At 47.4% G+C, this 14,613-nt stretch overlaps 1 protein-coding gene across 3 annotated transcripts in view; it reads left to right on the top strand.

Moving 5' to 3' along the window:
- LRBA (LPS responsive beige-like anchor protein) overlaps window positions 1-14,013 on the top strand; it is a 609,418-nt gene extending 595,405 nt beyond the window's left edge. For all 3 annotated transcript variants that reach the window (XM_058666763.1, XM_058666762.1, XM_058666764.1), the window contains exons 55-57: window positions 2,746-2,942; window positions 7,074-7,225; window positions 12,867-14,013. In XM_058666763.1, coding sequence (XP_058522746.1) covers window positions 2,746-2,942; window positions 7,074-7,225; window positions 12,867-12,957 — 440 coding nt within the window. In that variant the 3' untranslated portion in view covers window positions 12,958-14,013. The remainder of the gene's footprint in view (window positions 1-2,745; window positions 2,943-7,073; window positions 7,226-12,866) is intronic.
- The last annotated feature ends 600 nt before the right edge of the window (window positions 14,014-14,613 follow it).

Genomic DNA, 14,613 nt, shown 5'->3' on the forward strand with positions numbered 1-14,613 from the left:
TGTTGTAACAGCTCGAGGCGCATGGTAAACAAGCTCTTTGTACCTCCATGATTGCCATCTGTTCCAAGATATTATCAAGCCATTTCTTCAGGAAAACATTACTTATACTAGGGCAAACTTCAGGACAAAAGTGGGCACATAACAGGATGTTTGGAGACATTGTGGGCTCAATTGTACTATCGTATACTTTTAGCTGTGTTTTTATCATAACATGATTGATCAATTTGAGGTGTTATACCAGTTACAGGAATCACTTCACATTAGCAGAAAAATACCACCACCACCCTCAGGAGAATTCTGTGAAACTCAGAGAGGTGACTGAGTGTCCATACAATGGGGTGAGGCAGCAATGAGGTGACCAGAGACATTCTGCCTGGCCCTGCCACGCAGCCAGAAACTCCTTGTAGCCTTACTGACCGAGGAGCGGTGCTCATCACAGACCCATGCCATCCAACCCAACCGCATGGCTTCCCACAAAAAATAAATCTCAACTCATGGCATAGTCCAGTCTCATCATGTACTCTTCTCCCTGGCTCTGCTCCGAACCAAGATCTCAACATGTGAAAAACTGCACCATCCCCTTAGGACGCCAAGGCTCTCCTGGCAGGGAAACATCACACACATGGGTCACTCCATCTGTGTCCTGAACTGTAGTAACTAGTCTAGCTGACAAGGTCTATTAACTATTGAAAGAATTGCAATTAAAATTTTAGTCGGGCAAAACAGTAACATAATTATAATAATAGCAAGAATTCTATAACTACTGTTTTTTTTAAAGATTTATTTATTTTTATTACAAAGTCAGATATACAGAGAGAAGGAGAGACAGAGAGGAAGATCTTCCGTCCGATGATTCACTCCCCAAGTGAGCCACAACAGCCGGTGCTGTGCCGATCTGGAACCGGGAACCAGGAACTTCCTCCAGGTCTCCCACGCGGGTGCAGGATCCCAAAGCATTGGGCCGTCCTCGACTGCTTTCCCAGACCACAAGCAGGGAGCTGAATGGGAAGTAGAGCTGCCGGGATTAGAACTGGCGCCCATATGGGATCCCGGCATGTTCAAGGTGAGGACTTTAACCACTAGGTCACACCACCGGGCCCTACTACTGGTTTTTGTTTTTTTCCTTCTTACACCCAGGGATCTCATACATGCTCAGCTAACATGAGCTTTGGCCTGTCTGTGACTACATTAGGCTATATTGAAAAGTACATGGAAAACGATTAAAAGTTGTTTGATACAAAAAATGCTGAAATCCTTGTACACAAGGGATCTCTCAAGTGATCAGTGAAAATGCATATCCTGAAAAAAACTATGTGTGGAGTTAAACATGTTTGTATCAAAATAAGCTTGTCTTTAATTCCACTTGTCCACGAACTTTCTGAAATAGTCTTAGGCCTTATGGACATGAAAAAAAAATCACGAGACACTTACCTTCTTGGTATATTATAACTAAAGCATTGAGAACTGGAGGCTTTTCTTTCCTTGTGAGAAGCTTGCCAAGAGTGCTTTGAGTGACAGTGATCACTGCTCGTGTGCACTCGGGGAGTACTTGTCCATCCCTGGGGGGCTGTTCCACTCCTGACACATTCCAGCACGGTCCAGTATTTTGTGTGTTCAGTGTCAAGAAATAAGCACCAAGGTTCCCTTAAAAGCCAGGCTTTTGCTGTTGTCTGTCCCTCTCAGACACCAGTTTTGGACCAGTTCCCCAATTTATGCTGCAAAGTCCCCTTCCGTCATCTGCTGACTGCATAGCGAGCATGTCTTAGCCGTGTCCCCGCGTCCCCAGGCAGCTCTGTGCCCTGTGACCCCATGCCAGTTCCAAGAGTCCATGTCAGCTTTATTGCTTCCATGGCTTTGCTGAAGTTTCCTCTCAGTTGTTCAATACCCTTGCAAATTTGTAGACATTTTTGTAAAATATGACATTTGATCACTGGGAGATGAGGAGGTGACCCAACTACAACTGCTCACTGTCTGGGCATAACTGGAAAGCTGACGCCGACCAGTGACCAGCAGAATTTGAAAGAAGTTATGTGTTAGTCACTCGTCATGATATGTGTGTGTGTGTGTGTGTGTGTGGTTTACATTTTTGGACAGAGGAGCTAGCCACAAAACATGATCCTTACGCAATCACTATGATAATTGAAATGTGAACTGGTTTTGGGTGGTTCATGCCATTTCTGTTGAGACATTCTAGAACCATGCACAGCAAGGACCGCCTCTCTATTGATGTTGGAGAGCAGCCTGGGGCCGAGAGCCTTGACTTCCACGTGTGTTCTTGGTAGGCCTGGGGGAGCAGGCAGGAGGTGCCAGGGCCCAGGAGTCACCTAGCGGGCAGAGTAGTAGGGTAGATCCCTGACCACCTGACTTGTATGAGACACATTTGTCTATGTTCCTGAAAGTATTTTTAAAAATTTATTTATTTGACTTGAAAGAGTTTCAAAGAGGGAGAGATAGAGAGCTCTTCCTTGGTTGGCTCATTCCCCCAGATGCCCACAACAGTGAGAGTTGTGGAGCCTGTAGCTTGCTCTAAGTCTCCCCCATGGGTGCAGGTGTCCCAGGCCTTGGGCTCTTCTCTGCTGTTTTGCTGTTCTGTTAGCAGAAGCTGGATCAGAAGCAGAGCAGCTGGGACCGGAACCAGCACCCATATGGGATGCGCGTCCCACAGGTGCAGGCTTAGCTTGCCTGTGCCATTGTGTTGGCCCCATTCACCAAATACCTCAACTTTCGCTTTTCTTCTTTCCTCAGAAGGCCCGTGTCTCATACATTCCATGAATGGAGACCTGTTACGGACCTTGGAGGCTCCTGCAAACTGCCTGAGACCCAGGCTCATCCAGGCTTCAAGGGAGGGTCACTGCGTCATATTCTACGAGAGTGGCCTCTTCTGCACGTTCAGCGTGAATGGGAAGCTCCAGGCCACCGCCGAGACACGTGACAGTATCAGGGTGAGTGCCCGCCGGCCTTCCAGTTGTGTGGAATTTTTCTTTTTTTTACCCTCCAAATGTGGCAAATCAGAAGGGGGAGGGTCCCCTGAATTTGGAGTGGGGGGGTTCAGGCCAATGGCACAGCATTAGGTGACACTTCGAGGCGCCTCTGCAGCCAGCCAGCAGGTACCTGCCATGCTCGGGCCCTCTCTGTGCCCAAGTGCCCAGGCTGGCTGCTCAGCGCAGGTGGCCCCCTAGCCCTGGAAAGCCATCGAGGACAGTGGTCCATGGCACACTGCACCGTCTCTTTCTGAATCGAAGGCGGCTCACCGCACAGTCCTGTTCTGTGAGCCACACCGAGTGGAGCAGAGCACAGCACACCAACGACCAGGGCCTCTTTGCATCTCAGTGGGTCAGCAGCAAGGGGATTCGCAGTGTTTAGAAATCAGCGCCTAGTGTCAGAGGGGGCTTCTTCGAGACTACAGTACAGCGAGAGTTAGGCCCAAAACAAGGAAAGTGGGCAGGCCCTCCGGGGTCTGGCCTCCTTTCCAGGGAGTAAAGGCCGAGGAGAGGAGGAGGGCCGCTCTCTGGGAGGCCCATGCTTCTTCCCCTCCCAGCTCCCAGGTGCAGGGCAAGGGAACCCTGTTCCTGGCATTTCACATGAGGGGACCCAGGGCAGCGGGCGTGGGGGTCCCTCTGTCCTCCCAGTGTGGTCTTAGGGTGGCTCTGGAACTTCAGCTGGTGATGCTCCTGCAGGTGCTGGGAGGGTAGTTGGCGTCAGTCCCTCCCGTCCATGTCTCAGATCTCGGCCAGTGTAACGGCCAGGCGGTGGGAACGGGGGAGAATCCCCGTGTATGAGGAAATCTCAGAAGGCTCGTGGAGAAGTGGGATCACAAGATGCTTTGTATTTTCCGTGACCTTTCTGCAGTCACCTTGGCCCAGGCTGCCTTGTGCAGACAGCGGGCCGTGCAGCGCGGGTGGCGCCATCCACCCTGCCTGCCTATGGCTCACACACTCCCTCGCGCAGGCTCGGCCCTGACGTCCCCATTCGTCCCATTAATACTGAGTTTAAACCAAGTACACATCCGAGGGTTTTCCTTTAGTCTTTTCTTTATAGTCGTACTGTTGATAATCCGTCACTTTGAGTTGCTATTATATTACCAGCTTCGCTAATGCAGCAGTAAAATAACTCGAAACGCCTCACCATTTCCAACCATTCCGGCAGCGGGCGGCAAGCTGCTGCAGGCGCGCCATCCCTTCCTCCGCCTTCCGCCCGGAGCCATTGTTTTCCCCTCTCTGAAAGATCAGTTCCCACCGGGTTTTAGGCTTAAACAATCCACTGCCTTTCCTGCAGCACTCCTGCACTTTATCATATTAACTCGCAAGTGGCAACCGTGTGATTAAAGCGAACTTGTCTAAAACTAGCCCCTCCGTGCCCGGCTACTGAGAGCTGGCTCCCGGCTCAGCTCATGGGGGAGCCGGGGAGGAGGGGGAGAGGCAGGCAGGCAGGCTGGGAGCCATCGCTGCTCTCCAGTTGCACCCCTGCAGACCACCCCTCTGCAGGAAGGGAGCCGGGAGTCACCAGGCCAGGCCAGAAATGGTCTCTGAAATACCAGGAACCTCCCACAGGCAGGCAGGCAGGCAGCCCGGAGAGCCCCTTGCCCATCTGGGCTTCCCACCTGCTTTTACCGCAGAGTCCAGATTGTCCGGTGGCCTTGAGACGAGCTGGGTTAACATAGTACATCAGCTAAGGATGTCCATGGCAGGCAGCCCATATAGAGTGAACAAGGCATTTAATCCTAGGGGAAGGGGGACCACCGCTCACCCTTCCCCACCCCCACTGGAACACTGATGTTTTTCTTTTCCCATGACTGGGTTTCAGGTTGGCCTTAGCAGACTGCCTGGGCCTGCTGGCAGCCCCTCAGGCTGGAATCAGTGCAGCCACCATGCCCCCAGGCCTGGGCCTCTAGGGCATGAGATGTACTCAGCTCTGCAGCCCCTTAAAACCGCTACTCAGGACCACCCGAAAGAGAAAGTGATGAGAGCTCAGAACCACGTACATGCAGTTGGTGGGGAAGACAGGGACCCCTGGGTAAGCCTTACCCGGCCCTGACTCCCGGAGGGATGTGACCGCTTCCTCAGGGCAGAGACCAGCAAAATATCTTTTTGTCACCTTGTTCATGCAAATGTTTTGAGTGCCAATGAATGCATAGCCCTCGAAGCCCAGGATTTCCTTAACTAGGCAGAAGTGGGATTAGAAATTCTCTATTAGAACAGAGAGTTCAAGATTAATGGTTTTAATTTGTTTTAATATAGCCTCAAGTAAAAAGCCTCAAGTCTAAAATTCAAGTGAACTATAACACGAAGGTTAATGGATTTTCATCTGCTGAATTTTCTACATGGAGCAAATAATTATCTGCCCTGGTCTTTCCTGCAGCACCCAGACTCTCCGGAGGTTGCCCTGTGTGAGATGAATGGAAGGGGAGTCCACTGAGTCTTACTCATGTGGAAAAATCTTACTATTTGCATTAGTTAATAAGACTTGGAGAATTACAAGTCATATGCATGCATCTTCTACACTTAGGTTTTTCCTAGATGTGTTTTTGCCTTTCTTGAGAATAAGATATATTTCACGAGCAGTAGACGTTTGTGCAAATGTGAATTGAATGTGTATGAAATGGCCTTTATGAAAAGATTTATTTACTTGAAATGTAGTTAGAGTGTGAGATCTTCCATCTACTGGTGCACTCCCCAAATGATTGCAATGGCCAGGGCTGGACCAAGCAAAGCTGGGCACCTGGAACTTCACTCGGGTCTCCCCATGGTAGCAGGTGCCCAAGCAGTTGGCTCTCTTCCACTCCTTTTCCAGGTACTTCAGCAGGGAGCTAGATCAGTCGCAGAGCAGCCCGACTGTCACTCCAGGGGATGCCGGCATTGTAGGTAGCAGCTTAACTTGCTGTACCACTGTGCTGGTCCTGGTACTTTTCTCTGCTTTCATCATTTTTAAAAGGGTAGATTGTGCGCCTAACGCACCCATACTTAAACTCCATGCAGAATAATGGAAGTATATTTTGCAGGAATTGAAGTATTTTCTTTGCTGCTAGCATAATCTGTATTCCCATGGAGTGTGGGTGCAGGTGTCTGCAGTGAATGTTAGGAGTCCAGCGAGAGCAACTGCAAACCCCAAGAAGTTGGGACGAGGAGGGGTTGGGGGAGCAGGAAGAATCGTAGCAGTGGCCCTCGGTAGAGGAGCCAGGGAGGCAGTGTGCTCTCTGTGGAGAGCAGTGATCCCTCGGGCCGTGTGGCCCAGGTCCCCTGAGGTGTTGGAAGCAAGGCTTACAACTGCCCGGGGCTGTGTTCTGCTGGAGCCTCTCTGAGGAGCCTTGCGGTCTGCGCATCCTACAATGCACGGGTCATAAAAGGTTCTGTTTCTACAACCATTAGCACATGCCGAGAAGTTCTTCAGACAGGCAAGGGGATTCATTTTGTCCCCAGGCTTCCACTCCTGGGTGCCTGTTTTATGAAAAGCAGCTTCTGAGGGTACACCACGTGCTCCTCACTGGCAGGGCTGGACAGGGCAGGCGTGTGGGTGGTACAGGCTGGCCTTGTGACCAAGGGCCTAGCCATGGGAGCAGTGTCCATGTCAGAGCCTGCAAACACTGCCTCTGCAGGCCGGTTAGCCCTGAAGCCTGGTGGCTCTCCCCTGAGACCAGCTGGACTCCTGCAGGTGCCAGGGCTGCCGGCAGGCCACCTCCATGTGGCCAGAGTGGCACAGGCAGCGGTGCTGCAGGGGGGTGTGGCCAGCTAGCACTAGCCACCAAGCTCGGGCATGCCAAGTGGACAAGTACACTCTGCAGGCTCCAACAGAGGGGAGGGGGCCCCGTCTGCAGCATGTGCCATCCAGGAATCATTGGCAGAACTGGAAGAGCTCGCCACTTCATCCTTAGGCCTAAATTAAAAAAAAAAAAAAAGATACAGCTCTTCTATAGCTTGTAGTTTTTGAAAAACAAGTAAAAACAGAGAAACCTCTAAGGATTTCCCCTTGTGTGCTGTCTTGTGTGTGCCATGGTAGCTAGCAGAATGAGACGCCGAGTGGAAGTTGAAGTGTTTGTAGAGTGACTAATCTTTACCGAGTGCCGCTCTGTCCCACAGGCCATCCAGCTGAGCCGTGACGGGCAGTACCTGCTCACCGGGGGAGACCACGGCGTGGTTGTGGTCTGGCAAGTGTCTGACCTCAAGCAGCTCTTTGCCTATCCAGGCTGCGACGCTGGTATCCGGGCCATGGCTCTGTCCTACGACCAGAGGTAACGCAGGGGTTACAGGGGAATTTCATTAACTGCCCAAGGGCTGGGATGGTTGGGCTGGGTTGCTTGTGGTCACCTGTGTGACCCACACATTTCAAGGTAAGTGTCTACATTCTTGGACATAAACCTGATTCTCAAGGAACAGACAAGGTTTAAGTAGCAAAGGCTCCAATTACACACCATCAACTGGCCTGGCTTATTTCACTTAGCATAGTTTCCAGGGTTCATCCACACCATGTCATGTATCCACATCTGATTCCTTTTTAAGACTAAATAATGTTCCATTGGGTGGACAGACTGCATTATTTATTTCTCTCTCCATGGACACAGGAACTGTTTCCATTTTGTGTTTTTGTGAATCATGCTGCTGCGAACATGGGTGTGCATTTCTAGTGGATATGTACACCCTAGGGTGAAAATGCCAGCTCATATAGCAATTCCAAGTTTAATGTTTTTAAGGAATTTGGGACTGTTTTCCATGGTAGCTGCACCATTTCAGATTCCTCCCAGCAATACCAAGCGTTGTGATTTTCCCACATAGTGACTAACAATTTGTTACAGTCTGATTGGTTTTTAATAATGGCTGTTTTAATCTGTACAGTATGGCCTCTTATTGGTCTGGATGCACACTGCCCTAGTAACGCCTTTTCACTGTCTTCCCGGCATCCTTAGATGCACAAAATCCAACTTGTTTCCTTTCGTTGGCCTGTGTTTTAGTGTCATCAAGATTTCCTCCTAAGAGTTGCATAGCGAAACTTTTTGGAGCTCATTTTTGTATGTGATGGTGGCTAAGTGTCCAACTTCATTATCTCGCATGTGGCTTACAAGGTTTCCGAGCAGCATTTGTCAGGAAGGCAGTAGTTTCCCCATTGAACAATATGACCATGCTATCAACCTCTCTCTAAACTTTACTCTGTTGTCTGTTTAGCCAGGGCTGCACCACTTTAATGACTGTAGCTTCGCAGTAACTTTAACAGTTGGACATTGGGAGACCTCTGAGTCTGTTCTCAGGATTGTTCTGGCTACTTGGGGTCCCTGAGATTTCACATGTTAGAACTCTCTAAATTTGGCAGAAAACATCACTTGGATTTTGAAAGGGACTCTATTAAAGCTGTAACTACCTTTGAATAGCTGACAGCTATAGGAAGTCCTCCAAGTCACAACCAGGGCAGGGGGTTGCATTGATTTAATGTCTTCTTTCTTTTGGCAGTGTTTTACAGTTTTCAGCAAACAAGTATTTTGTCTGTTTGGTTACATTTATTCTACACTTGATCTTAGCCAAAAGGCTGAGAAGCGATAGTTACATTTATTCTAAAAGTTATTCTTTTGAATGCCAATGTAAATAGAATTATTCGTGACATTGTTGAGATACAAAAAATGCAATTACATGTCCTCAGGTTTGCTGGATATGCTTATTAGCTGTAAGGGTCAGGGTTTTTGTTTTGTGGTAGACGCTAGGATTTCCTACATGTAAGGTCATGTTTATCAAGGGACAGAGACAACTTCTTTCCGATAGGATGCCTCTTGGTTTTGCTGCCCACCCTCACTGTTCTGCCTGGGACCTGAGTGCGGTGCTGAGTGAAAGGTGGAGGTGGGCATCTTGCTTGTTCATGACCTGAGGGACACAGCTTCCAGTTGGTCACCATCCAGTGTGCTAGCTCTGGGTTTTTGAGAAATGTTATCATCGGAGGTAGTTTCCTTCCATTGCCTGTTTGAGTATTTTTGTAATGAAGGAATGTTAAATATTTTGGATGCCTTTTCTGAATTGAGATGGTCATGTGAATTCATTGTTTTATATATATATATATATATATATATATATATACACTTACATATTATGATTTTTGCAAGTAAAACTGTATTTGGATTCCAGTGGTAGATACCACAGGATACGTGCAATGTGATTTGTTCGTTCGTTTTGAATGCACATTCGTGTGGGGAGCTGGTCCATAATGCTTTTTAGTGGTGTCTTTCCATTCAGCGAGTTGGGCAGTGTTCCCTGTGCTTCGGTCTTGGGAAAGCACTTGAGCAGTATCACTCTAGTCCTTCAAATAGTAGGTTTACTTCAGTACTGAAGCCATCTGGCCCGGGCTCTCTCGGGGAGAGAGGAAGGTTTTTGATTACTGATTCAACCTCCCTATTATAGGTCTATTCAGATTTTCTATTTCTCCATGATTTAGTATGTTGTTTCCAAAAAAATTTTGCATCTCATAGAGGTATCCAATTTGTTGGCATTCCTACTAGGTTCTTATTTCTGCAAAATTGGTCCTATCTGTGCTGTGATGTACAAGTTATCTTTCTTAGACAATGCAGGAAGAGGTTTGTCAGTTCTGCTTCTTTTCCCCAAGAGCCAATATGGTTTTTGGCTGTTTTCTTCTGTGTTGTTTCACTGAAAATCTCTGCCCTTGTCTTTCTTTTTGCAAAATTTGGATTTAGTTTGCTCCGTTTTCTAGTTCCTTGAGGTATAAAGCTAGGTTACTGAGCTGTGGTTTTAGTGTGTGTTTTTGCTGCATCCTGTAACATTTAGCATGTTATTTTTTTTATTTGTTAGGGTATTTTTAGTGATTTCTTTCATCCATTGTTCAATTTCTGCATATTTGTGCATTTATGAATTTTCCTTCCATTATTGATTTCTAGTTCATTCTGTTGTGATGGAGTGATTTCAGTCTTTCTAAATTAAGGCTTCTTTTGTAGTCTAACAAATGACTTATCCTAGGTTTCATATGCACTTCAGAAAAATGAATAATTGTTTTGCTGTTGGATGGGTGTTCTGTATATCTGTGTCAGGTCTAATTAACTTACAAATTGTTCACATACTTCATATCCATATCTCTCCTCCATCTTATTCTACCTAGTCTGGAAAACTGGTCTTTCGTACAAGTGTTTTTCCCTTTAATTTCACTCATTGCTCCATGTGTCTAGGGGCTCTCATATTTAGTGAGTATAATGGTATCTTCTTGATAAGCGACCCTTTTTTCAATATATATGGTGTCCTGTGCCCTGCTACAATTCTTGACTCCGTGTGTTTTGTTTGATATTGCCATGGCTACCTTGACCTTCTGTTACTATTGGCCTGGGATATATTTTTCCAGTGTTTATTTGAAAGACAGGATATTCTATCTATATACATCTATAAATATATCTACAGAGGGGCCAGCTCCCCATGTTTACCCAGACACATTAGCAGGGAGTATGATTGGAAGTGGAGTGGCTGGAATTTGACCTGGTGCCAATAGGGGATGCCAGAATTGTGGGCTGCAGTTGAATGTATTATGCCATGATGTTGGCCCTCCATCCTTTAACTTTTAACCTACTAAGTCCTAATATAAAATGATTCACCTTATATATATATATAAACTATTTATGTGAGAACAAATGAATGAATGTGAATCTTCCAACAGCTAGTTCACTCCAAATGGCCCAGCCAAGAACTTCGTCCTCATCTCCCTTGTAGATGGCAGGGGCACAGGCACATTAGCAGGAAGCAAGAGCTTTAGCCCATGCCCCACAGTGATAGCCCTCAAATGTGTCTGTTAGACACAGAATTACTCCTAGTTTTTAAATCCACTCTGCCAATCTCTGGCTTTCTCATTACATTTGAAGTAGTTGACCATAAGGCTAATCTTGGGCGCTTTGCTGTTTGCTTTTTTTTCCACTTGATTTAGGCTTCTCAAAAAGTAGTTTATATTCATTTTCCTGTCTTATTTGAAAGGCAGAAGGAATGAGTGAAAGCTTTTCCGCCCACCGATTCACTCCCTGCAGGCCTGCAACACTCAGGGCTGAAGCAGGCCATAGCCAGCAGACCAGCCAGGCCTCTCATCCGGGTAGCAGGAACTCAGAAACCTGAGCCAGCATCCTCTGCCTGCCTCCTGGAGTGTGCACCTGCAGGAAGCTGGGTCAAAGCGGAGGTGCCTGGACAGGAAGCAGGAAGGCAGCCACGGGCTCAAGCATCCCAGGCAGCAGCCTTGCTTCATGACCACTTTGTGTCTGACTTTTCATGGTGATGTTTTAATTTTTGGTTCTGATACAAATTACTAGGGAAGATGTGGACTATGACCTCAAAGGACTGGTCCTAAGCCAACCAGAGTGAGATCTGAAATACCAGTCTCCGCCTTGGAGGTGGAAGGCAGCTGCAGCCAGCCTGCCGGCCCTCCATCTCTGCTCACACGTTCCTGGGCACGTCCTTCTGAGTCCCAGTGCTGGGAGACACCCCAAAGCCTGACGGGCACCAAAGCTTTCTCTGCAGAGGAGACCCCAGCCAGAATGCTGGCCAACACTCCTCTTGTTAAGGTGAGGCCTCTGTCACCATGAGCTGCTTCCTGCAGGGACTGAGTTGGTGGTCTCTTTGGATCTGTTGCTTAGAGGAGAGGTCCCACCAGCACAGTCCTCCTTAGAAATGACCAGGTGCCTTCACGTTACCGTAACTCAGCCTGCACACGGCTGCTGTCTCAGTTACGTGTAGCTTCAATCTACTCGGGGCTCACTTTAGTCATCAAAAAGAAACTGGCGTTCCAAGATGGCTGAACAGGGCAAAGACACACTCACTTAGGCTGTGGGAGGCTAGGGAGGGAGAAAGGAGAAGAAATACCTAATAGTTCGTCCTTTATTTCAACTTTTCCCCTGGATTTGACTGGCTAAGAGGGTTGTTTTTTGTGGTTTACCTCTTTTATGTAGGCCTGTGGTCCTGCAACCTTTGTTTCCGGTATCAGTAGGTCTTGTTCTCTGGAAGTGAGGAAGCTTTTGATCCCTCTTTCCTGAAAGAACATATTAAATCACACTATTTTTTAAATGTTTCACTGAATTCATCCATGAAAACAAGCTGGCTTTCAGTTATCTCGGTAGAGGGAGGGTAAATACATATGGAGCCATTTAAATTGTTTTTCTACGTCAGTTTTCTGAATTTGTGCTTTTGAAAAATATATGCATTCCATATCACTTGCCAACATGTTCAGCACAAATTAATAACCTTCCAAACGAAGTGAGAAGCTAACAGCCACGTGATGTGGCAACCCACTAGTGGGTCTACAGCCACAGGACAAGAGGTCTGTCCGTGGGATGCCTGCAGTCCTGCGTCCCAGCACCAGTCACAACAGCCGAGACAGGGACTCGAGCTAAGGTCTGTCACCAAAGGAATGAGGAAAATATGGTCTGTATCTGTAATGTAGTAACATCGCGTCATGAGATGGTGAAATCCTCTAGTTTCCAACAACACAGATGAACCCAGAGAGCACTATGTTCAGTGAAATAAGCCAGCCACACAAATCGGACATCTCCTACGTGGGTTCTCAACCAGCTCATCTCATCCAAGTCGGAGGTAGAACTGATTCCGGAGGTGGCACAGCAGGGGTGGCCACAGTCCGCAGTAATGCACAGCCAGGAGAGGATTTTTAATGTTCTCGACACACATGATCAATGCGAGGCCATGCGCATTGCTAAGCAATTTGATCACTGCATGTATACAGGTATTGAAAAGTCACCCTGTTCTCGTAAATATGCATGCAAAATTGTGTGCTGATCCCAGCAAAAAGCCCGCCTGGGTTTTAAGCGCAGGCTGACTGCCACCTTCTATATTAGCTGGAGCTTGGGGTGCGGACCCTCGGAAACCACAGACCTGTCAACCCGCCCTGCTCTGTCTTCCCAGCTGCATCATTTCCGGCATGGCTTCCGGCAGCATCGTTCTGTTTTACAACGACTTCAACCGGTGGCATCATGAATACCAGACCCGCTACTGAGGGTGACAGCTGTGCCCTGGGCCGCCCCGCAGCTGGGCGGGGAGGTGCCCGGGCAGCGTCCTGGCAGAAACAGCAATCACATCTGAATGTAACTTAAATTTGCTCGAAGCAGCAAAGTATTTTTTAATGTCAATTGCTATTTTTGTAGACTTTGCTTGACATTGGGGGTGGGGTGGGGTGGGGAGGAGAGCAAAGAAGAAAACGGGCTGCTGGGTTCTGTAGTTTTAAAAAAATCTATATTTTTAGTCATAAGAAGTCTATTTTCACCAATTATGGAAACTTACAGTGGAGTGAGCAAACCCCACTTATTCTAGCTCTACTATGGAAAAAAGAAAAACCCCTTCCCAGTCATCCGTAACTGTGAGAATTCCATGACTCTGACGTGGGAAATGGGCTGTAATGAGGGGTTGGGGAATCTGAGGCTGTGCTTTTGGGTCCTGTATTTTTTTCCAAATTGTGCTTCTTCAGCGCTGAAATTCCTGGGATTTACATAGGAATGTTTAAATTATGGTTAATGTAATTTAAGACATTTCAATGAGTTATTTCTAATATTATTCTTTAAGCATGTTTTAGACATAAAAAATTATGATTTGGAGAGACTTTCATTTAACCTAAGGGATCCTCAGAGCAAGCGTGAGCTACTTACCTTTTGGTTTCCTGATCTGCCGCCTCCATGACACAGCACAGTGACCCGAGGGAGAGGCTCCTGGGCTCATAACCTTCATTTTTCTTTCAAGTAAATCCAAGTACCAAAGCTCCCTCCAAGGTCTGGCTGTGCAAGGAGACCCAACCACAGCAGGGTCCCCCGTCCCCCACCCCCTAGTCCCAGATTCCAGAACCGAGGGCCACCAGGTGCTGTGGTAAGCAACACCCGTTTTATCTTCTCTTTGTTACTGAACTCTCTCCACCTTCTTTTTGATTAGCTATTTGTACTAAGAAACAATGTTATTTTGGTGTTGTATACTTCTACTTTTCTAGTAGACTGCTGTATGGAATTCTGTGAAAAACATTTGAGAAAAAGTCTGTACTGCATAAATAAACTCTTTGTATGTTGTGCTCCTTGAGTTGACACGGGCCTCTTCCTTCTCCCGGGCAGCTCGCCGCTGCACGCTCAGTTCTTCTCCCACAGATTTGGAGTGAACAACTGACTTGACAGAGAAATCGAGCCATCTTTCACTTCTGGTTTTTAAGCACCAATTAAGAACAATCATTTGCACAAAAAAGTGCTGAACTTTGGCTCCGTCAGTTTTTGTTCAGGAGCATTGGTTGTTGGCTGCAAACAGGCTCTCTCGGCAGCCAGGCAGCCAGGCAGCTACTGGGATGGCCTCATGCTGGGTCTCACGAGAGACTGGACACAGGGCTTCACACATGTGCTCCACTATGACCTCAGAGCCCGCCAGGCAAGAACGACAGAATACAGGCAAAGGAAAGCAGTTTGTAATCAAAGAAATACCATGTTCTTTGTAGTCCTCGCTGGCATTGACTTACCAACAGATATAGATAGATATAAACACAAGAGAAAAAGAAAAGTAAATGATCTTCCATCTGCTGGTTCAACTTCCCAACTGGGCACAGGGCTGAGCTGGGCTGCAGCCAGGAGCCAGGAACTTTTCCTGAATTCCCACCTGGGTCCCAAGGAGTTGAGCCATCCTCTAC

Source organism: Ochotona princeps, chromosome 7, assembly GCF_030435755.1.
Source record: "Ochotona princeps isolate mOchPri1 chromosome 7, mOchPri1.hap1, whole genome shotgun sequence".
NCBI lineage: Eukaryota > Metazoa > Chordata > Mammalia > Lagomorpha > Ochotonidae > Ochotona > Ochotona princeps.